The 24604-nt window shown below is 45.2% G+C and overlaps 1 protein-coding gene across 8 annotated transcripts in view; it reads left to right on the plus strand.

Moving 5' to 3' along the window:
* Positions 1–21124: 21124 nt before the first annotated feature.
* Positions 21125–24604, plus strand: part of LOC142566078 (uncharacterized) — a 47055-nt gene continuing 43575 nt past the window's right edge. For 2 of the 8 annotated variants that reach the window (XM_075676822.1, XM_075676824.1), the window contains exon 1: positions 21140–21284. In XM_075676822.1, the coding sequence (XP_075532937.1) occupies positions 21155–21284 (130 nt within the window). In that variant the 5' untranslated portion in view covers positions 21140–21154. Of the gene's footprint in view, positions 21285–23525; positions 23619–24604 lie in introns of those variants that run through there. The other 6 variants (XM_075676829.1, XM_075676825.1, XM_075676823.1 and 3 more) reach the window with 6 other exon arrangements.

Genomic DNA, 24604 nt, shown 5'->3' on the forward strand with positions numbered 1-24604 from the left:
GTGGCAGAAGTATTAAACTTGAATTGGATTATGGGGCTGGTACGTGCCAAAACGACAATCGGAATATGAGGCACGCCGTAGTGGCGGACTCCGGATTAATTTTGACACCGTGATGTTCTTTAACGTGTCCCAAAATCGAAGTGCACGTGTGTTTTCTATTTCGCCCTCGTCGAAACGCGGCTGGGATCAAATCCATGGCCTCTAGCAATGCCATAGCCGCAAAGCTAACGCGGTGGGTACAGAAGTGTTGATTTGACAGTCGACCGCTTCCATAGTGTCACCTGGGGCCCTATAACGTAAAACTATTCCAATATGTTTCTATTCCAATTTCCTGACGTCAAATTTGCGTAACCACCGACGCGAGCACCGGGCCGCCACCCACAGGGTTTTCTGAACAGACCAATCAAATGCTCTCCTCGTTCATAGGAGGTCACTTTTGTTTACTTGAAAAACGAATAACATTGCTTACACTGATCGGCTTGTCGTATCTAATTGGCTGACAAGAGGCGAGGAGAACGCTCAAGTGGAGAGGGATTCACTGGGGCAGAGCCAGTGCACTGAAAATCGATAACCGGATGAAAAGAGTGGTGCCGGCGTCTGCGATTGGTCGGCTTTCCCTTACTTAGCTTGTGGTGGCTGGTCGAAAATCGCGGCGGCATGCAACGAAAGCTTAAGAATGACGCTAAAACTGACCCTCAGCAAAGAAGAGTTGGCAGAATGAGGTAGTAAACGTGCCGAAAGTGCTTGAAAACGTTACACGGTCACGCAAGAAGTTTTATTATACGCAAATACACCCATGCTCTCCGACAGGTGCGAGTTGCCAGCGTCTCAGCGATCGGCGGCAGCCATCTTTTATTCCTTTCGTAACGGGGCAGCCTGTGGCTATTCCGAAAGAAATTCAGTTTTGTTCGGCGTATTAATGCATCTTTATCGCGTACACATCACTTTGACGCGGTGAGTTCCTGCGGTTTTGTGACGTCGCGTGACAGGCAGGTGAAGTGGGTGCAGCCCGAAAACTTTTTACCAATAGCCGAGGGCTAATGGCGAAAAGGGGTCAAATCAGAAATAACTGTTTTTCTTTTTTCTGTCAAATCATGAATAATCAGTGTGTGCACATCATATCAGATGGGGAGGTATTGCGGCTTTCGTGACGTCGCGCGACAGACAGGTGAAGTGGGGGGTGGTCGAAAAAAGTTTTTGACCAATCGCGAAGGGCTGATAGCAGAATTGGAATAGAAAAGTTTGGAATAGTTTTACGTTATAGCGCCCCTGGACCCTGCAGCTCTGCTTCTGCACGCCCTGCGTAGTTTCTCCACTTGACATATTTGCATGGTGTTTATTTTTAAAAAAATAGCAAGGTACTGTACCATACCTTGAACTTAAGCTTATCCAGTTTCCCCGCTACTGCCGTCGTATAGTAGATAGGGTTTGCTTGCCTTCTCACGTCACCTCCCCCCCCCCCTCCCTTGTATGGGAACTGCCTTTTCCCCTCTTTCCTCCCTACAGTTCTATCTAATCCAGCGTTGTCATGTCCATTTCTTCTGCTCGCGTCCGTACTTGCTGGAACCCCTTTTACGTTCACCATGCACCAACTGGCCCAGCAAACCGCACTACTAACCTATCTAATCTATCTCTGGACTCGCACCTTAGCAGAAAGGGAAGCGCTGCAGTTTCTGCAATGCTTCTGAAGGGAGTCACGGATAATTACAGCTGTCAAGAGGCTAATGTGGCGACGGCCAGGGAGCTTTAGAGGGCATTGTGCACATTCGACGCGGCGGGGTGAAAACGAGTTTCTAGCATCGCCTTTCCTCTCAAAAGCAGCTGGGTTTGGGTGCGGGCTAGTTGGTATCCCATTGCAAATATCACTCACTTTCCTCTCTGACTCGCTCCTGTCATGTGTGCACACGCTGTGACACCCCCCCCCCCCCCCCCCCACCAAGACGCGGTGTGCGTGACAGTAGCAACCACAGCAGCAGCAGCAGCAGCAGCAGTGGGAAAGTCGAAGACACAGAAAGCTTCGCGTTAAAAATCTGTCGCTACGCGGACGTTTGAAACACAGGAACAGTACATCTTCCGTTTGTTCACACTGAGGCGTGTCGTATTCGCGTTTGTTCCTTCAAAAAGCTGTCGTTGCTCGCGGGCAGCGTGAATTTTCTCATTGTCTTTCATTACCCATTTCGACGAGTACTTTAGTATGCGAAAAATTGCCGTACTGCACGTCTTTCACGGCGTTCATTTTGGTAGCTCTAGTCGACCCGCCGTGTTGGCGTATAGTGGCTTCGTCGTTGCGCTGCTAAGCCCGAGGGCGCGGTATCGAATGGGCCCGGCCGCGGCGGCTGCATTTCGGTGTGGGCGAAATGCAAAAACGTCCGTGTACCGTGCAATTTTTGGGCATTAAAAAACCCCAGTTGGTCAAAATGAATGCGAACATGGCCTAGTTCGAACCATATAGGGAAAGAAAGCTTCGCTGTAATCAGTATCGTTTCATTCTGCTCCAGCGCTGGTTCTTGAGTCACGATGCATACGTTAATACGTACGACGCGGATCGATGCTTGGCTGAGAGTGGGACTATGCGCACGAATTCCGAGCCACGTGATACCGCCCTCGGCGGCATTCTGGCGAGCGAATGCGTAGGATAGTATAAAGTGCATTTATTGGTTCTAAATCAAACGATTGCTACGGCTATTGGAAGCCATAACCTACCCGTTATATAAATGGTATAAACACTGAAGCTACTTCTAGCAACCATCTCACCCTCGTCGACGCCGTAAGAAAATTCCCGCACTGGGCGCGTCAGCCCCTTCATAACAGCTCGTCCTTGGTGGCTCGCCCAATGACCACGGCCTTCCGCGGTCGCTCCCCGAACCCGACGGCAATCGCGAACAGAAAAGCAGCAAGTGTTGGAAAATTCCATCGACCATGCTGAATACGTTGGTTCTCGTTCTGGCATTCTGGGTCAAGGCGGCGAGGATTCTTGGCCAAGGCCGGCATGGGCAAGATATGTATGACAGCGATAATTCATGAATTAATTCTTGAATTCCAGAGCAGCACAGAGCATGTTAGCGGGTTTACCGTCTGGCACTTACTTAGGTGCTACGGGCACTGTCTGCTTCCCAGCGCACTCAGGCACCTGGGTGTACCGACCTCGGAAGCACACTGGCTTGCGAGCACATCCAGACCTCCTCTCCCCAATAACCGGTCGCTGTCCGTCGCGAAGGTGACGAGGAGGTCGGGCGAGCAGCCTCGATATCACGTCTTGGCGGGAAAAAGCAACGGGATTCCGCCTTTTTCCACAAGCGTAAATCATGGGGATAGAGTGAGATTCCAGAAATTTGCAGGCTCCCCATTTTGTTCAGGAATTCAGTGATGGACTTTGCGGAAGCGACTATACCATGCAGGGGTCGAATTCACAAAGTTTTTTTTTTGTTGGTAAGTGCTCTTCGTCATTGGCCGACAGCCTTTGTCAATAATTAGAGAGTTTTAGAATAGGGGCCCCAAAGAAATAGCGTCGAAGCCACTGCGCATGCGCGAGACGCGAACTGCGTTTGGGTTTTGCGTTGGGAACGCTATTTCACCGATTTAGCGAGAGCCCAAACAGCGGCCCCAAAAGCTTTGCGTCAGCAAGCATGGCGGCACCCATCGAAGCGACGGCCGTCGTTTGGTGCTAGGTTATAACCTAGCACCAAACTGGGTTCGATTCAAGGTAACGCGTGAAGTTCGCAAGCTAGGAGAAGTGACTGCAGTTATCGCTTTCTCTCAACTAGCGTCTGTTATTAAGATTGATTCATTAGACGCCACTGATTGCGAATTCGATTGTGAGCTTTATGGCTCGTAGTATAGTGAACTAGAATACTCGTAGGCCTAACACGGCTAATCTTGGCTGGTGAAGGCGCGTAAAGTTGGTTTGCTCAAAACTAAGCTCAACTAATTTTTTCCTGTTTACAGAAAAAAGCTCTTAATTGTAATTAAACGCGCATACACACAAGTCAAAATTATTATTCCTATCATAAAATGATATATTTTATTTATTATTTCCAATAGCTTTTCTTTGACGCCGTAGTGGCGCTGTCAGCGCAAGACGCTATCCGCAAGCGCAAAGGAAAACTCTTCACTCCTGCGTGCCCCAACGCTAACACTCGCAAAGCTCTTTGGGGCCCCAAACTATTGCGGCCCCTACTTTAAACTCTCTATTATGTCGATCATTAGGATTGGCTGGCGTCTTCTTTTCTGAAGTGTTTTGGCGTAAGAACTTCTTTTGTGCATACAGGCCCTGGTTAGATTGCGGATGAAACCGAGTCTTCTGATTCAAGAACATGTATCCGCTGTGCATTTTATCTATCGAAATAGTAGCGGGGCTTGTAGCTGAATGTAGCAGCTCAGATTTTTTCTTCATGCCAGGAATGCTAAAGTGGATTAGAAGTGGGTGCACATATCACGGCGGTGAAGACGTATTTCTAATGCGTGCTGCCGCATTTCCTTGCGGCCTGAAGCCTGCCCGCGTGCCATAGGTTGCCGACCCTTGCTCTATACAAAAGCAATCTACTGCCACTCCGGTCTATTCCTGTTTACTGTGAGTAAGGACTGTACTACGGCTTTGCCGTAGCCAAAGATTTAGCGGCGCCACTCAACCTGTGCTTACCTGCGCCGCGATATTGTATATAGCGATGCCTCCCGCTAATCATCCACCGTTCACGGCCAACTGATCCCATTGATAACATAGGCGGAGCTTCGCTCTGACCACTGACGAAGCGGGAAAAGGTATAGCATTGTAAAAGGCATCGCTACGTAATCGCTGCCCTGTACGAACAATTCTGTGCCTTCCTCACCGCGTATGCGCGTGCTATGTATTAGTCACCCAAGAGCCCAAAATTTGTGCGATGCAAGGACATATTATTAGCGAAGGTGCTCGACCAATGACAAGCAGCGCTTACGAACTAATCCTTTGTGAATTCGGCCCCATATTTTGAAAATTCCACTGGGGGTCCTCCCACAAATATGGTGCTGTAGCAGTGGGATACGACGCGAAATTACGTTTATTTTCATTACCTTTGCGCAATGTACCACATTCCAGCTTCTCGGCCAGCGCCATCGGTTCACTGCAGGTACTTTGCATTCTTGTCACGTGGCCACACATCAAGCAAGAATAACTATGGTTTCGCTGACATCTGTGAGCGACGCGCCGTGGAATGTACCAAGTGCCAATACAGCTAATACGTTGAAGCACAAAAGCCGGAGTTAAGTTTGAATAAAGCCTCGTCCATGAAGTTTTCCGCCGTACCAAAGAGGCTGCATGTAGTATTGGTGCCTCAATGCTCGCGCCTTCATGCAAGCTCGACTATAGGGTTCCTGGGTGCGCTCCCTCTCCCTTGCTGGAGCGCATTGAGTCACTCTCTGCGTATTGCCATGGAACAGTTATGTCATCATGATTGAAGAAACGATGTGGACGACAACGTTATATCCTGGCACGGACTGTTCCTTCTCGGCAGGACTACATGCATATGCACTTGTCAATATAGTTGCAGTGTATAAAGTCACTCCCGTCCTTCTTTATACGTAACAATATGCTATATCACATACAGGGACACTAAGCTGGACGAACTTAGTGCGCCATCTATATCTGACTGAAAGTAGCATCGGCTGTGGCATCGTCTGAGCGGGAAAGCCTTTAAATCGGCGATGCTCAGACGTCAATGTGTAGACGTTCCGTCGGATAGGCCACAAGTTCGGCTTCGCGGCGGTAACAGGCAAGTTCATTTCATGGACGGATCAGCCAGGAAGAAATGCTCCTTGAAAATCTTGCCACGTAGTAGGCGATCGCGGCGGATCGGCCGTACTCCTGGCGTCTGCCGTATTCCGGTGCCGCAGATGGTCGTAAAAAAGCGTTTTAGTTTCCACCCCTTCGCCCTTTCTTTCCGATTTTGTTTTTATTTTCTGGGTCCTAAGCTTTGTGATGCCGAAGAATATCCTCGCCGAACGTTTGTCATAAGAAAGAAGAAGTTTATTAACTGGAAAATGCATGAGAGGTCGACCGGAAAGTGGAGTATCTGGCCTTCTACTCTGGTGCAAGGTAAGGGGGAGCGGTGAAGAAAGAGGGTCACTATGGGGGATGATGATGGGAGAAACGAAATGAAAGAACACATCGCATAAGTGCTACCATCACAAGCGCGAGTCCAGGCCCGTGTCGCCTAAGAAACGTGAAAAAGCATGCATTGTCTCTATCGTCTGCCAACTCTCCGGCCACGCGCCTAGCAGGAGGTCCTCCGATAATGCTCTGCTGTCTGAATGCCTCAGGGTAGCTACCAGTGTCAGTCTTTCGCGCGCATACTCAGGGTACACCACGAGCACATGGTCTATCGTCTCAGCAATGCCACACGCTGTACAGTCCGGGGATCGAGTCCGCCAGTCCAATGATCTGCAAGCACCTGCGCGTAAAAGCGACGCCTAAACATAGTCTGTGTATCAGGCAGGCATGAGGGCGTGGAATCCCACGCGGAACAGAAAAAATGTATAGCGGGGTCTAGCCTTTTAAGGCGGACGTGGCAAGCGTCTGGCTGGGCCGCGGAGTAAGACATTTAGGAGGGGAAACTCCCGTCAGCGCGAGCGAGCGCGGGCGGCCAGATAAGGTCACAATTGTTGTATGCACCGACGGGGCCGTATACAGTGGCGGCGCCATGCGGCGCGTCGGAGAAGCCGCAGCAAAAAAATAAATAATAATAATAAAAATGCAGCGCCTGGGCAGGCGGCTCCGGCGCACTCTCAACGGCGGTAATTTCTTTCCAGGCCGCCAGCACGATAACGGCTCCGCGGGCTTGTGACTTTTTCTGGTCGCCGCAAACAGCGGAGTTTCCACTCCTAAATGTTTCTTGCTCCGTGGGCTGGGCCCATGCTTCTCGTCAGAAAATAATCAATGTGTTGCCTGAAAAGGTAGGCTGGTACCTATGCCCCCCCCCCCCCCCCCTTACGCTGATTCTCTGGGTTTTAGTGGTGCCGACTCATTCAAGAAAAGCAGACGGCGTTGGAACAACGCCATATCTTTTATAGGACGTCCCACAAAATTAAAATGGTTCTTCCATCGGGAAAGGCCCGTACATACATACCTCTCTCTCGCGCGCGAGTTGATGTTCGCATTGTGATACTTTTTATATTGAAAAGAAAGAAAAGGAACTAGCTGCGAATGCCACATGCAGTTCTTTTTCTTTTCTTTTCTTATCTAAACTGCAGTGTAGGCAAGAAAAGAAAAAAAATAAATCTGGCGATAGTGTATGTGCGGAGCGCCGCTCTGACCACTGACGATGTGCGAAAAGCAAAATAATTTAAATGGAATCGTTACGTTTTTCCGGCACCGAATAGTCGACGGGGGCTAACGGGTTAACAGAGCGGAAGTTTATTGCGTAAAACGTTAAATGTCGTTTACAGTAAACGTGCGTTCATTTGCGAAGCACGTGAGTGATGAAAAGAAACAGTAGAGGTCACCATGCAAATATGCGTAGCCATGAACTTGTCAGAGATAGCGGCTCGCATCTGGTTATGAATCTGCAGACATTCTGGAAATTTGTCGTCCTCTGTTAAATCGCTACGCGTTAAGATGTTAAATCTCTAAGAGATAGGGCGAGAAAAGGATCGTTAAGGAAACGCAACAAGAGACTGTGGATCCGGTCGGCTATACGTGTACACTGCGCGCCACTGGCCGCTCGAGGCACTTTGCGTGTATTCGCGGGCTTCGTTCTCGCTCGGAAAAAAAAAAAAAAAAACAAGACACTCTTATGTAGCAGGTATTGAGCAACAGAAAGCTGTATCGGGAGTTTTTCATGTTGATCTACAATCTTCGCATTGACACTTTTCATCTAATTATAATATTTAAGAAGTTGAAATAATTAAGACTAGTTATGTAATTAGGAGGTATGCAAAAGACAATCTGAGTATATCCAAGCGACGGCAAACAACATTACCTTTGTTCTGTCGAGCTACATGGCATTGTCATATTTTTAAATCTTGATGCATGATAGTTCGGATACGATATATATATATATATATATATATATATATATGTATATATATGTATATATATATATATATATATATATATATATATATATATATATATATATATATATATATATATTGTGCCACTGACGGAGGTCTGCTCCGAACCACTGTCAGTTGCACTTCGCTGCTCGAAGGGGCACGACGTATGTCGAAGCTCCTGTACAATACTTTGCAATATGGCAACGCGGTTTAAACCACGTATTCTGCGCCTCAAAGAGGTGCGACGTTATGCTAACGCATTTCTTTCCCACTTACTGCTAAATTGACACTGTTTTTTTTTTTGTGTGTGTGTGTGTGTGCGACATTTTTCGCTGCGGCATAGCCATTCTACTTTTACAATTAAGGACAAAATATTGTCTACAAGCAGTAATTGAAAAAAGGAATTCTTTAGATGTTGCTTCTAACTTTACCTTGGGAATGGATTATAAAGGTTGTGTTTTGATATCTAGCCTCCTCGATGCGTGTTTATTTATTTAGGTGCTAGTTTATATGTTGGAGGAAAATACGCAACTGGACCCGTATTCATAAGAACATCTTATGCTAGAATTTTCGTAAGTAACAACTTCAGCCAATCCTCATGCTGGACATAATATTAGCGAAGGCGGTCGAACAATCGCAAAGAGCACTTACGAACGATAACCTTCGTGAATTTGGCCCCGGAATAGGTTACACAATTTTCTTTGGTCATCTTGGAATCAAGAAACGTTACGACGCTCAATGATCGCAGTTCAGGGCTTAAAGTCAGGAAGAGCTGGAGGGACACCAAAATTTATTCTTCCTTCCCCGCTTTTCGCCTGCAAAATGAGCCGTTTCTAGAGAGCAAAATAAACCTATAGCTACAAACAACGACTGTATATTAAAGCGCGATGGCCTGTACTGGTAACTACGGATTAATTGGGCAATATTTCGGATTAGATTATTTGTTGTTTCGTTTGCCAACATACACACACACGCATGCCGCTTTTATTTCGCAGAGTGGGCATTTCGGCTGAAATCGAGAGCGCACGCGTACGCGTGCGTATTTGACCAATACAGTGTATTAAGCCAGTTCCAGGCCGAGGAGCTGCGCACGAATATATTTTAAGTTATTGCTGGTGTCGTCGTCCCCCAGCTTTTGATCGGGACTGTACATACATACATACATACATACATACATACATACATACATACATACATACATACATACATACATACATACATACATACATACATACATACATACATACATACATACATACATACTATCAGCGTCAAATCAAACGTGAACAGAGGAGCGGGTGGCCCAAGCATAAGTGAAGGTATAGTACGCACCGTCCAGTCATCATCATTAACAGGCACGCGCATCCGGTTTGGCCGTCAAGTTTGTCAATGATTTGTTTTTAACACTTCTATGGCTTTTCTTTTTCTGTGTTTGAGCCTTCCCTCGACCCTTAGTGGTGTATATCTGCCATACAACTATAATCGTCATCAGCCTTGCTTGCGTTTCCTTTCTTGGAAACGCTGCGCCTACTTTCCTGTCAGCAATGCTATGTCATGCTGATAACGCGCATGCATTTCGTTACTGGGAAGTACCGGGCACGCCGCGTTAAAGAAAGGAAATGCGGACAAGACAGATGACGATTATCGTTGTGTGGCAAATATACACCCCAAAGGGTGCAACTGTTTTTAGAGTGTATGTCATGCATGTTGATAACGCGCATGCCGTTCGTTATAGGGAAGTACCGGGCTCGCAGCGTTAAAGCAAGGAAGTGCGGACAAGACAGATGACGTTTATGTGGCAAGATACGACTCAAAGGGTGTAAACTTTCCTTACACTCTTAAAACGGTTGCACCCTTTGGGGTGTATATTTGTCCCACAACGATAATCGTCATCTGCCTTGCTTGCGTTTCCTTTCTTGAAAGCTCGGCGCTCGCTACTTTCCTCTCAAGAAGCTGCGTCACACTGATAACGCGCATGCCTTTCGTGACTGGGAAGTACCAGGCTCGCAGCGTTAAAGAAAGGAAACGCGGGCCAGACAGATGACAATTATTGTTGTGGGACAAGATACGCCCCAAAGGGTGTAAATTTTGCTAAGAGTGTAGAGTGTACACTCTTAGACAAATGTACACCCTTTGCGGTGTATACCTGCCACACAACGATAATCGTCATCTGTCTTGCTTGCGTTTCCTTTCTTGAAAACGCCGCGCCCGCTACATTCCTGTCGGGAATGCTATGTCATGCTGATAACGCGCATGCCGTTCGTTACTGGAAAGTACCCGGCTCGCCGCGTTAAAGAAAGGAAATGCGGGCAAGACAGATGACGTTTATCGTTGTGTGACAAAATACGACTCAAAGGGTGTAAACTTTTCTTACACTCTTAGAAAAATTTACACCCTTTGGGGCGCATCTTGTCCCACAACAATAATCGTCATCTGTCTTGCCCGCGTTTCCTTTCTTTAACGCTGCGAGCCCGGTACTTCCCAGTCACGAACGGCATGCGCGTTATCAGTGTGACGCAGCATTCTTGTCAGGAAAGTAGCGAGCGCCGAGTTTCAAGAAAGGAAACGCAAGCAAGGCAGATGACGATTATCGTTGTGGGACAAATATACACCCCAAAGGGTGCAACCGTTTTAAGAGTGTAGAAATATTTACACCCTTTGGGGCATATCTTGTCCCACAACAATAATCGTCATCTGTCTTGCCCGAGTTTCCTTTCTTGAAAACTCGGCTCTCGCTACTTTCCTTTCGAGAAGCTGCGTCACCCTGATAACGCGCATGCCGTTCGTGAGTGGGAAGTACCGGGCTCGCAGCGTTAAAGAAAGGAAACGCGGGCAAGACAGATGACGATTATCGTTGTGGGACAAGATACGCCCCAAAGGGTGTAAATATTTCTAAGAGTGTAAAGTGTATAGAACGTAAACAAAATTACACCCTTTGGGTCATATCTTGCCACACAACGATAATCGTCATCTGCCTTGCTTGCGTTTCCTTTCTTGAAAACACTGCGCTTGCCACTTTCCTGTCGAGAATGTTCTTCATGCGAATAACGCACATATGCCGTTCGTGACTTGGAACTACCGGGCTCGCGGCGTTAGAGAAAGGAAATGCGGACAAGACAGATCACGATTATCGTTGTGTGGCAAGATGCGGCCCAAAGGGTGTAATTTTGTTTGAGTGTAGTTGTTTGTGAATTCAGCGCAAGAATGTTCTTCCAGCCGGCGGCGGTTTCACAGTGCTCCGGCGCGCCTGCTGCTCAGTAGTCGGGTGAACATGACGCATGAAAAAGCCGGCCACAGTGGCCTGGTATCTCGAAGTGAACAAAGTGAAGCGTGCAGGACGCTAAGCGTGCTCAGTAAAGCGCATCGTATCTGCAAGATCAGCATTTGCGTCGTTCGAATTATGCTGTCTTCTGACCGCTCCCGGCGGCGCACAGTTCGAGACGTAATTCAGTGCGCTTGGACGCAACTACGACATTTGTGTGTAATTAGCCGCCTAAGTGCATGTCGTATGGATTGTATGCTGAAGGAGCGAATGAGCCTCACGTCAAGGCCATGGTGCTTACAACATTCGGCTGACAACTAAAAAATTATTTAATTTGTCTGTAACTTCCATATTTACGTTCAGCCACAGCGCACGTATCAGCAACTCCTCAGACTCGCTTCGACTTGGCCTCAGTGATAGTTCAGGCGTGACATGTGTTAATCATCCGCAAGAAAAGTGGGAAAAAGTTTATCAAGAAAGCGGTCATGCAAGGAGGCACAATATCTCCAATGATATTCTCTGCATGCTTAAAAGAAATATTCAAGCTGCTAGACCTGGATGGATCAGGAGCGACGATCAGCGGCGAATATCGCAACAACCTTCAGCTTGCCGATGACGTTGTTCTGCTCAGCAACGCCGGGGGCGCATTACAACAATTGATTGAGGACCTAAACCGAGAAAGAGTGAAAGTAGGTTGAAGATTAATATTCAGAAGACAAGGGTAATGTTAAATAGCCTGTCAAGCTGATCGGCGGTGTCAAGGATGATCGGCAGTAAGCCTCCAGCGTTTGTGCAGGAGTAATTTTATCTAAGTCACTTACTCACACGGAACCCTGATCATGAGAAGGAAATTTACAGAAGAATGAAGATGGGTCGGAGCGAGGGCATGCGGCCAGCCTTACTAAATCATAACTGGGAGCTCAACGCTGTCGTTGAATAGAAAAGAGCACAATTATTGCATTCTACCAGTACTAGCATATGGGGCGGAAACTTGGAGGTTAGCAAAGAAGATTGGGAATAAGTTAAAGACCGCTCAAACAAGCGATGGAACGCAAAATATAAGGTCGTTAAAAGACAGGAAGAGAGCGGTGTGGATCAGAGAACAAACGGGGGCAGTGGTAGTTGACATTAAGAGGACAAATATAGAGCTGGGCAGGCCACGTAAGTCGTAGGGCACATAACAGTGGTTCATTAGAAATATAGAGTGGGTGCTAGGGGGAAGGAAGCGCTGTCGAGGACGGTAGTAAATTAGGTAGGGTGATGAAATCAGCAAATTTGCAGGCAGAACTTGGAATCAGCTATAGCGCAGGTCAGAAGTAATTACACATCGCTGGGAGAGGCCTTCGTCCTGCAGTGAACATTAATATGCGCGGATGACATTTTACAGCATCCAAAATTTGTCCGCAATTTCAACGCACTTTTGCTTTTGGGCCACAGTTCGCTTCTTACTGTGAGGCCGCGTTCGCATGTCTACAGAACAGTGTGTCACGCCTCTTGGATGCCACCACGCCCGCTTAGTGTTCGTGCTATATGTGCAGTGACTGTTCCGAACAAAGTGCGTCAATGTCGCAAGATTGACCACTTGAACCGATTTGATCTGAAACCAGCTAGAATGTTGAACCGTTATGTACTTTGTGTGCAGTCCTGAGCAATATTCTGACGTGCCCTTGAAAGTGTGTTCTTATGAGGTGGGTAAATTTATGGAAACGTTGAAGATCATCACTGTGGGGATGTTGACTGATTAGCCTTGAGGTGAAGGTTTCTATGAGGTGAAATGCCACTTGGGCTATGACAGACAGCGTAGTTGAGGGCTCCAGGCTCTGACGTCTCCAACCTATGATTTATTACGGGTGTCCAAAATTGAAGTGCACGCGCCTTTGTGTCTTTCGCTTCTGTCGGCATGCGGCCGCCTGAACCTGCAAAACAAACTCTTTACCTGGTGCGAGGAATCATCGTGTTTTATCATCTGAGGAGAAGACAAGACGAAGTTATGAATGCTGATACGACGTCAGAGTGTGGTAGGCATGTAGCGGAACTTGCATTTGCAGGCGTTACGTAGTGAAGTTTTCTGTCATAATTTTGGGAGTGTCGGTAGTCTCGGCTTCTTTCTGCATTTCTTTTTCAGAGTTACTTTAATAACTCTCTATGTCCTCGACAGGGATCCTATGCGAAGGAGCGCGCGTTTCACCGTCGGTTCTAACTCCACTACATCGTCAAACAGCACCTTAGGCGGTACCGGCTGCCGAGGGAGATGCGTGGCATTTGAAGCGCACCTGCAACCTTGTATGTATATATATATATATATATATATATATATATATATAGTGCGATGACGTACCATGGTACATATGTATGTATGTTCATCGATATGCATACCGATGAACGTAAGGGTGCTGGTCGCCTTGCCTTGAAGCCATATGAGCTATTTATTATGTGACTTTCTTTTGTTTTTCTTTCCGGAATTAATAGTGAAATAAATACATTTAGTCGCTTTGTAACATGGTGGTGGTGGAGGTGATGATCATGCTGCAGGTCGGGTTAGCCTGGCAGACCTGGCCGGCAATTGCTCCGCCGGAGCGTCTCTATCTGCGCCAATTATGTCACCATGTGTCCATCAGTCCTGTGTCTCTCAGAAATGTCAGAAGAATGCGCGTCACTATCACTGCCATTCTTTTGTCGGCGGTGCGATGAATGGGCGAGCGCGGTTGCGCTATTCGGCGCTGTAGCAGACGCCGGGAAAGGGAAGCTATCGTGTGCAGCGATTTGCTGCAAGACCTCAACTATGTACTATTACTACATGCTTCTCTACTATATATACTATGTATACTGTGTATAGTTATATATAGTATATATAGCATGTATACTATGTATAACTATATACTATATACTCATTTATAGCCTCAACTGCAGATGTATGATGCGTGCGATCATGCTATAAGTTTACCGTGCTTCTTTCATTTCGTGTCGTTTAATCTGAGCTTTGCTTCCTCCGCGCTCTCATACGACGCCTTAAGTTAAATGCGCTACCATTTCAATTGCGCCCTTATAGTAACGTAAGAAGTTTTGTGGCTGAGAAATTGCGAACGAACAAGGCAGCTTAGTGAATTCTGCCCCTGTTTCACATATTATTTTGCTCAATAAAGTATATTGAGCTAGACAGTTAGAGCGCGGTCAGTGGTAATTTTCCTCCCTTCCTTTCCTTCATTTATTTTAAACTGACTACTACTACCACTACTACTACTACTACTACCACTACTACTACTACTACTTAGTAATAAACTGCAGCTGGAAGAAAACGTATTCACCACTACTGCTGGCTTAATTGTTGCCAGCGTAAGCAATAAATAAGTAACAAGTGCTTTTCAATAAGTAAATTTTATTGAATAGCTATGACGTCAGTGAGAAGTTAGGTTGTCGATATAGACATACAATACGTAGAATATATGCACTTTATTGCAAGCAGTCGTATAAACAGGTAAAAGAAGAGAAAAAGTTAAGCGCTTCGAGCAAATTTCTGTCTTGTATGGTAAGTTCACGAAATGTTGAAGCTACAGGCTAAGCGACTCAGCGAGATTGTGGCGCTCTGAACGTGCTTCCTCACGACCGTGCATCCTGCCGGGATCAAGCGCAGGTCGCTCTCTGAAAGCTTCAAGAGGTGACATGTCTCCGTCAGAACGCACTTCAATCTATACCTAGAAGACTTCATGCACTTGAGGAGTGGCGGACTGACCCAACACCAGCTAATGTGGCCGCGTTAACGGAGCTTACCATGACCCTTGGGCTCACCATGCCATAAGAAGCGGAACAAGCTACTGTGACCAAGCTTAAGCAAGAGTCAACGTCATCAAAGTCCCCCCTCTCAACCCCGTTTCCCGCCGCCTCTCACTACCTCCCAGTATAGCCCCGGACAGTGGGCCGAAATGAAATAAACGTTTCGCTCTCTCCTCTTGTGTCTGGGCCTTCGTCGTCGCTGTTACTGCGACCGGGCCTGTAGCGTACTGTGAAATCGCCGCAAGCGATTTCTATTACAGCTAGGTGGCTGGTGCGCGTAGCTTGCCCTGCAGCGCGAATTTAAAAAAGAAAGAGTCAACTCTGTTTTTTTTTTTTTACGTGCACCAAAACCACGATATGATTATGAGGTATGCCGTAGTAAGGGGCTCCGGAATCATTTTTACCACCTGTGGTTCTTTAACGTGCACCCAAAGCACGGCACACGAGCGTTTTTGCATTTCGCCCCCATCATAACGCGGCCGCCGCGGCAGGGATTCGAACCCGCTACCTCGTGCTGAGCCACTGCGGCGGGTACAGTGCGAATAGAGATGCGGCCAGAACGCCGGGATGTCCTTTCGTAGCTTGTTTCAAACTCTTGGTGAATCCAGTTATGATGGATGAATATGATGAAGTATGGGGCGAAATATATATTACGTCATGGGTCGTTAGCCGATGAAGTGTGTACAGGAATTAAGCACGCGCGTGATGCTTTTTCTTCTCTTTTTCTCTTGCTGCTTCGCAATGTCAATTATTTTCATATATGTCCTTTATGAATGGTTGAACCGGCGAGTCGGGCAAAATGTGGGCTATACGCTGCAACTTTCGGACACGGCCTTAAAGATACCTGCGTGTATCTAAAACTAAGGTGCCAATCGGGCTGCGTCTTTCAGTTTAACAGTGCAATTGCACTGACACATAGGACGATTAGTGCGTTGGAAAGTTTTTTTGTTCGAGTTAACAGAATTTTCTTCTTTCTTAAATATTACCTGTCACAAGTAACAAAATTGTACTCGTGCAGCTAGTTTACCTGAAGAGGCGGGCATTATATCAGCGATATATCAATATGCATAATCGATTAAACTGAAAGAAAAAAAATAACTATTCACTCTTCAGATAATTACCATAGGGCACATTGAAATTCACGACTTGTAGACGGTGTGTTCGTTAGGCATATCAATTTGGAACGAACTGTGTTCACAAAGCGTGCGACTAAATGGATTGGTGTTCCAGGTATTTTTGCCCTGCAATGCATAAAAAGGTGTTATGTTAAGTAAGCGTAACAGCAGCGCATTTTACCCTCAATCTTGACGGCGCTTATCTCAAAACTGGTGCTTGTTTCCAAATTCTGTCCAAGTGGACGCACTTGAGTGCTTACCGACTTCAATTCGTAAATTGCAATGTGTACCCTAAATTAATTAGAGAAAAATTGATTAGATAACGTTTTCTAATTAGTCATTACGCATTTCAATTTTTGTTATGCTAGGAGAATGCCAGCAAACTTGAGAGTAGGAAAAAATTGAGAGGCAGACATAGACAAAGTGACAGGAAGGTGGCTGGTGGCTATAACTTGCACAATTTTTGTGCAAGTTATATGCGCGTTTTTGAGCAATTGAGCTCAATAATTACAATTGTGCTATCTGCCGCAGACGATAAAGTATATGGGATGTATATGTTGAGCTCACACTGGTATTTGGCTGCGTTCTATTTTCTGCAGGCCCCAGTTAGAAAATTTATCTTCGCTAGCTTTTAGAGAGAGAAGCAAATATGCCGTTAATCTCTAGGCGAACAACCTTTCGTATCAGGAACCACGCTCGCCTACATTGACCCGCGTATGACCTGTCCTCGCGGCTCAGACATTTTTAAGGATTTATTAACCTTCGCAGGGATAATCGCGACACGTATTTACCAGAGGACCGATCGCGTTTTTTTTATTATTATTTGAAATGCTGCGGTGGCGGCTTCGCACATTTCTGGATTCATGTTCACAAAAATTTCTTACGCCGAGATTGTTCGTAAGAGTACACATACCAGTCATTCCTGTTGACCGCCTGGCTTCGACAATAATATGTCTTACATTGGTTGGCGATCCCGCCTGTAGCAACATCACGATTGCCTGACATACGAGCAATTCTAACATAAGGCCCTGTTCCTTGCGCATTCGTTTTCTATCTTGTCCGTTATCAGTCCAGAGAAAATTATCTCCACAAGCCCCCTTTCACCAGCGCACGTTTGCACCAAGTTCTATGCGTTGTGCTTCCTCACTTGGCCTCTCCACTGAGAAACATAAAGTTTTTAGTGTTTCTCATTTCTTTGACGTACACGTTACCGCCTCTAACGGGTATTCAGTTGCGCCGGAGTTTTCTTGAAAAGGTGTACTCCTAGAGTACACGCTTTAATCAGCCTTAGCCGCAGGAGCGCTTGTAGTTTCACTTTTATAACTTTCTCCGTGACACCAAACTGCTGTCACGTTAAATTCACGAAATGCTTCATTTCAAATTACTACTCCTCAAATTTTGCCTCGCAATTCTTCTACTAATGTATTAAACCTTTCCTTCTAAACGCTTCACTAACGTGCCGCTTTACTTCGATAGTGTGGATTGTATTTAAGTCAAGTTTATTGCAGCAGTCATGTTCGAGTTGCATGGTAATAGTATTGCAGCAGGATGTCCCAGAGTTTTGAAAAAAACTGCCAGGGGGACCTCCTATGATTACACAAATAGGATTATTATACAAAAGCAGCAAAGAAGTACGGTCATGTGAACAATAATAATGTGTGTGTGTGATTAGACAAGTTGATTATGTATACCGGGAAATTGTATAAGTTAATGGTAATGTTAATTATTCAAAAAATATGAAAAATAATCGAAAGCGTGTGAAGAAGCAGAATAACAACGAATATTAACGAGAATAATCAACCTGACATGAGATACCAAACTGACATGAGAATAATCAACCTGACATGAGATACCAAATTCGTTTCATTATCAATAATATTACTTATACAAAAACAAAAGGTATACAGCAAAATGACATATATATTGATAGTTAATTAAGAAATTAAGGTGAGTCGGTTAATTCCTGAATGAAATATTTCTTGGTGCGCGCGGAGAATGTATGAACGTTGTATGATGATTTTATTTCGAAAGGTAATGAATTCCATATTGCTGTGCCAGAGAAGAGGGCTGTGAACTTTCCGTAATTCGTCCTTACGACAGGTAAATGAAGATTATTGTGCAGGCAAAACCGGGTACTGTTGTTAGTAATGTGTTCAGGACCAATAAATTCAATGAAGATGTCGTGTGTGATGAACCTATATGCAATTATGGATAGTTTCTGACAGAATAATTGTCGTAACGGGAGAATGTTAAGTTTAGGTAACAGTGACCTGCAGGACAAATCAAATGGGCTGAAAGTCATTAGTCTCATAGCTTGGTTCTGAAGTTGCTGCAGACGTTCAGGATGCGTAGAATACGTATTGGCTGATGATACACAATACGAAAGATGGCTATGAATATAAGAAAAATACAAAGATCGTACGACGTGAGGTGGAAAATAAGTTCTTGTCTTGGCGATAATGTGGATGCCAAATTCAATCTTTTTCACAAGTGATCGGGCGTGTCCATGAAATTTTAGTTCAGTATCTAAGATGACTTCAAGGAACCGCGCTTCGTTCGAAACATATATGAATCACCTATGTGAACAGAAGATGGGACGTCGATTAATTTTCGCTGGGAATGGAACACCATAAATGTGGTTTTAGTGGGATTAATGTGCAGATGATTACTTTGGCAACATAAAGTAATATTTTTTAGTGTGGCAATCGGTTTACTGGATGTAGAGATGGTCGTGTCATCAGCGTAAAGTGTGCACTTGGTCTTAGCAAGAATAGTGGGTAGGTCATTAATAAACACCAAAAATTAAAGTGGGCCTAAAATTGATCCCTGTGGGACTCCTACAATAATTAGCTTGGATGATGAGAGATGGCCGGCCGTTAACCTGTACCGTATGAAACCGCTTACTCAAGTAGTCTCCAATAAAGTTATGTGGAGGACCAGATATACCAAATGATTCGAGTTTAACAAATAGTATCTGATGGTTTATCGTGTCGAATGCTTTCGTCAGGTCGATGAATACAGAACCCACAATTAAACCTCTGTCTATAGCTTGCTTGATTTCTTCTGTTAAAGTAATAAGTGCCAGTTAGCGATTGATAATTTCATTATTTTAATTTTAGTCACCTCAACATTTATACTTAATTTTTTTTCTTACTGCCTGCTTCTTGACCAATCCTACATTGAGGGAAGTAACATTAATGACATCTGCCCACAATAGAACAAGAGGGAACCTGAAAACAGTACTGATAAGTGCGCGAAGTTCTATGATGAATATAGCAAATATATGTCTGCTGGTACATTTACATTTATGTGCGTATATATACGCTATAGGATTAAAACAGCGGTTCGCCTTACTGTGAATGGACATGCCTACCTGGTGAGGGTACTTATAGTTGCAGTGTAGTGGCAGTTACCATGGCAACATCTTTGGCACAGATGACCACACGGTCACGTTCTTCGCTCGTCCGTCTCTTTGCCTGATGCATGGTACAACGTTTAGACGCATACCTACCGTTCATTTTCTTCCCCTCACACATGTACGTTACCATCTCTAACCGTTATTTAGTTGTGGCGGTGTGTTTGTTGATATATCACCTCGCATAATTACACGAAACGTGTTCCCTTCAGCGCTGTCCGGGACTTTCAGTACCTTACTAGTCGGCGTACATGGCCAACCCCATAGCTAGAGGTTGCGGGTTCGATCCCGGCCATAGCAGCCACATTTGGATGGGGGCAAAATGCTAAAACGCTCATGCACTTAGATTTAGGTGCATTTAAAGGACCCCAGGTGATCAAACCTAATCCAGGAGTCCCCCACTAAGGCGTGCCTCATAGTCATGTCGTTTTCAAACGTAAAACCCCAGACTTTTTTAACGTCATAGTCACTGCAGCTACAGCACTTCCTGTCAAACAGTATAGACCACCCCTCGAGCTATTTAGATGCTCCAAACGTTACATATATATTCAGTACCGAGAAATTGGCAAATTCCCTGTTCAGGCCGAGTGCATTTGTACTACTGAATGATACGCACGTATTCAGCAGTCCACATTGTCACTATCCTGGGAAGAGATTGCCACATATTGCAGTGCTTTGCTGACGGACTCACCCTAACAGTCCTGATTAACACGATCAGAAAGTACGCCTCTGATAAGCATCCTGCGAAGCAGATTACGAAAATGTTTACGGTGTATGCGGCATAGACTTCGCACCTGGAAACAAGGCCTGCATACCTTTGTCCCGCACTGTCTTAGCCTGCGTAATCGACACAGATATAGTAATATGCACAGCGTGGAAGAAACATTCACAAAAATAGAGCGGATGTATCGCAGATTCGCTAAAACGAAAACGTGGGCTGTTGCTATGGGTACGCGAGTACATGTTAAAGAGAGGACATCAGATTAGAATATTTATTTCTTGTTAACAATTGTGCCGCTCGTTTACAATCACAAATGGAGCGGCAGGCACTTAAACTAGCCCAAGGAAATCAAATAGCACTTTTGAAACCATACTTCCATTTCAGCTACGAAGTTGAACGACCAGAATTTGTCACTAATGGCGTGGTCGTCACTAAAGCATTGCGAAACGCCAGGTTTCGTTTCTTGACATTGTTCAGTGAGCTATTCTTTTAATGACGGTGACAACCGCGACGACATTCCTAAACAGCACGACTGCTGCATTGTGCATTTGAATACAAGCTCAACTCGCGCATTCATCTCACCGAACGCCGCCAGAAAGTTTAGATCTTGTATCTTAGACCATGTACCATTCTTTATATTCATTATCGTTCAATATCTGCCACACTCCCGCCAAATTCTATAACTATACCTGTTCTATACCAAAGCAGATCACCATTTCGTGCTAATTTATTTGTATAGTCACCTAGCATACGTGCTTCCACGACAAGCTGTGTGCAGGCGCTCCCGAACCAGTGACGTGTCTAAAAACCTAACGCCCTCTTCTCCTAGTGTGCCCTTTCCCTCAATGCTAGACCCACCTCGGCCCAAGGTGTCGCTTTGGTGCCTGGGTTGCAAAAGTCCAGCACGTGCGGTACACACCGCTACAGGCCAGACTGACCTTAAGAGCTGTTACGTTTCTTGTCTCCTGGAAAGAGGTGAGTTCCGAGACTCGGCTGTAGCCACGCCAAAATGTCCCCAACCTATGGCTGCGAAAGGTTTCTCCCTTGAGGCGAAATGCCGGGCTTCATTGCTGCTCCTTTTAGACTTTAGATCGAACCGCAGTGCCGGGGCCCGGCGAGCCCCAACCTTCCTACGCGGTACCTAGATTCCCCGCAGACATGACCACGGAAGCCAAAACTTGAGTTGAAAGCATCGACATTTCTCTTTTTTTCGCGTCTCATGCGAGTCGATGCCGTTAATTTTCGGGCACATAAAAGTTTACCCTTGACGACAAGCTGTGGCAGGTTTACAGACTCTGGTGTTCAATATACGATCAAAGGTTTACCAAAGTTGTCTCACGTGCGTCCTTGCATTTATTGCAAATGTACAGGTGCACAATTTTTCTTGATAAGTTCCCCAATTACTTTGGAATATAAATTTCTTATATCTGGTTTCGTACGTTCTAATTAGAACCGTGTGATTTCACCACTAACGCGGATTTGCAAGGTCTCCGCGGCACTATGAAACGAGACACTTAGTAGAACATCCGTGTCGTACATCCGATCGTTTTTAATCGACGAGTTTTTGAAACGGCTTCGAGAATCTCTCTGTATGTTTCGTTATCGAAACTAGCTGCAATGGTTGCAACTCGCTTGAAACCCCTGTAGCTGCCTTTGCTTGAGCATCTTGCACTCGAACCACCTTCTACAAGTTTTTCTCTCGTTTTTTTTTTTCGCACTGTCGTTGCAACTGCACAAAATCATCTGAAAAACGTTTCGTTGTGTGGGTGGTGCATCGCAGGTGCGACCGGACGTAAGGTAGGCCAGTGGAAGGCATTTTCCGTAGACCCTCTCTAAGTTCACTTTTTTGGGGGTATATTATATTTGTAGTTCGAGGAGTACAATATAATTTTTATTTTAAGTGTCAACAGACGAAGGAACACCTATGCACACCACCACTATTTGAACCACAGCAAGTGGCAACCCGAAAAAAAAGCAAGTTTACATACACGCATACATACAAAACATATGCCACTGGCTTCATACGTGCTTCTATCTTTTGTGTTGTATATGAAGCAACAAAACCAATCATTGGTGTTCCCGAAAGCAAGGAAAATGAAGGCGTCTTACCTTTCTTCAGCAGCTGAATTAAACAGTTTGGAATTACAGATCATACTTTGACCTCCTTTCTCACTGAACATGTAGGCTTAAATAATACTCACGAACCAGTCAAGGCGGCAAATAATTTTCGCTTTTCTGCTTCATGAACGCAGCACATTCACAAATACATGAAACGTGTTTAAAACAAGCTTGCCGATTTTTTTCCCGTTATACATCACAATGTGGCGGGAAGCAGTACAACGCTTGACATATTTTGCAAGGTCATTCGTACACTTCAGTTAATCCTGAAGTGCAAAATGACAGTTCATGCAGTGTCAGGTCGAACGAGGCGTATACTACAATCAAGCGACAAACAAAAAACGACGGCAGTGAAGTAAAAACAGCTCTTGAGCATAACACGCCCACGGGGAGGCCTAGACGTGACTTTTGATATCTGTATTCACATTTAAAAATGACAGGAGAAGTATGCGCTTTCCATCATATACGAGGTCGCACTTGAAATATACCACAGTTACATCGATTGAAGTAGTTTTGAATGGTAGCATCAAATGCGACCTGGTACAGTGAAATAAACACCACTGACTGCGCGTAAACAAAGCTATGTTGCCCTCGTAGCCCTAGCGCTCTCTGCTCGCCCTGAAGCGCTCTTCACAGAAATGGCGGTTTCCTCAGTGGTGCGGGCCTCCAGTGGCGAACCAGGCGTCAAGCGTGGAGCAATCAAAAAGAAAGAAAGCCCGTTTTAAAGAGCTGCGAACACCCATATCTGAACACACGGCCTAGCTTGCAAATGATAAACACGGAATATTTGTCTTATTCTTAGATTTCCCTACAACGAGTAGCTGAGAATACAAGGCTCGAATGTACCGATCAGCAATAGGGATTTTCGTGCTTGGTTCCTCGCCGGTGAAATCGGCTTTTGCTTGATCGAGGGAGCGATTTTTTAGCTGAAAAATTAACCGATAAAGCTGATCCCTTTATTTTTCGAATCACTACAGTGTTTATTTGCCAGCAACGAGTTGCATGGTGTACTGGTAAAGTTGTACTGCGCAATGTCCCCCATAGCGCCATATTGAATAGCCGTCTGGGGAACATCCGTTTCCCTAACTTTCTTCGTCCGTCGCTTTGTCCGCGTCGTAGAGCTAGTGCTAGGTCAAAATCGGTGAATTCTGTCGTTGAATCAATATAATCACATTTTTAGTTTACGACGCGGTATGTTTAAACATTTGTTGACAATAATCCAGCACCACTTATCAGTGTAACTTGTTAGGTGGGAGCGGGATCGGGTGTGTCTTGCCGAGCTCGGAGTTTTGTTGCTTCATGTGAAATGTTTCGAGGCGGCTACAACGTGCTCGCGCGTTAGGGCTCATGGTGTGCCTGTGTTCATGTTGCTTTTCTTGTGCATTGATAGTGTTCTTTAATGATGTTTTGATGGTCCTACATCGTTTTAAGCGTCCACTCTAAACGAAATACAGTTCAGAGTGAACGTTGGCGGTGGTTGAACATTCGTGAGCTCGTGGTAAAACCACTGTTATCATTGACTTCATTGTTATGTTCAACTGCGTAATGCAGCTTTCTTAAACTTCTTTCATGTAGTTTTCAGCGCCACTCGTAACGTATGTCACCCTTACAACGTCTTAAATACTTTATATATTCTCATTTTTTCTCTTATTTTTAGTTTGTATCGAAAAGCCCTCTTTGTTTGTTTGAGTTAGCCTGATTTACGTCTCAATATTCGATTTGAATAGTTATATGGTGGGTGAGAGAGTTTATTTTTTGCGTGCATTTCTTTCTTTTTTGCTTGCTCCTGTTTTATTCACTTTTGCTGCCCTCTTATACCTTGTTTTATAAAGACAGAACTGTCTTTTATTTACGCGGTGTTGCTCTGCGGCAATTAAAAATTTAGAGAAGTTGACATACCCGATAACGATGGCTAGGCGCCTATGTAGTGTAGTAAGGTTGCCTTCCGTTACCGGTGTTCCTTTATACTTCCATCATTGTGCGAGAAAGTTGTGGTCAGCTGCTTGAAAGTTTGCCTTTGTACAGGCTCACCCGCTCAGCCGAAACATAGAAAAATTCGGCGCCGTCATATGGACTAGCTGCGATTAGCGAACGATAAATTTCACCTGTTACACTTGCAAAACATTTTCCCTTTCTAATGTGAGGTAAGGTTGGTGATACGGTGATGCAGAATTAAC

Source organism: Dermacentor variabilis, unplaced genomic scaffold (genome assembly GCF_050947875.1).
Source record: "Dermacentor variabilis isolate Ectoservices unplaced genomic scaffold, ASM5094787v1 scaffold_12, whole genome shotgun sequence".
Taxonomy (NCBI): Eukaryota; Metazoa; Arthropoda; class Arachnida; order Ixodida; family Ixodidae; genus Dermacentor; species Dermacentor variabilis.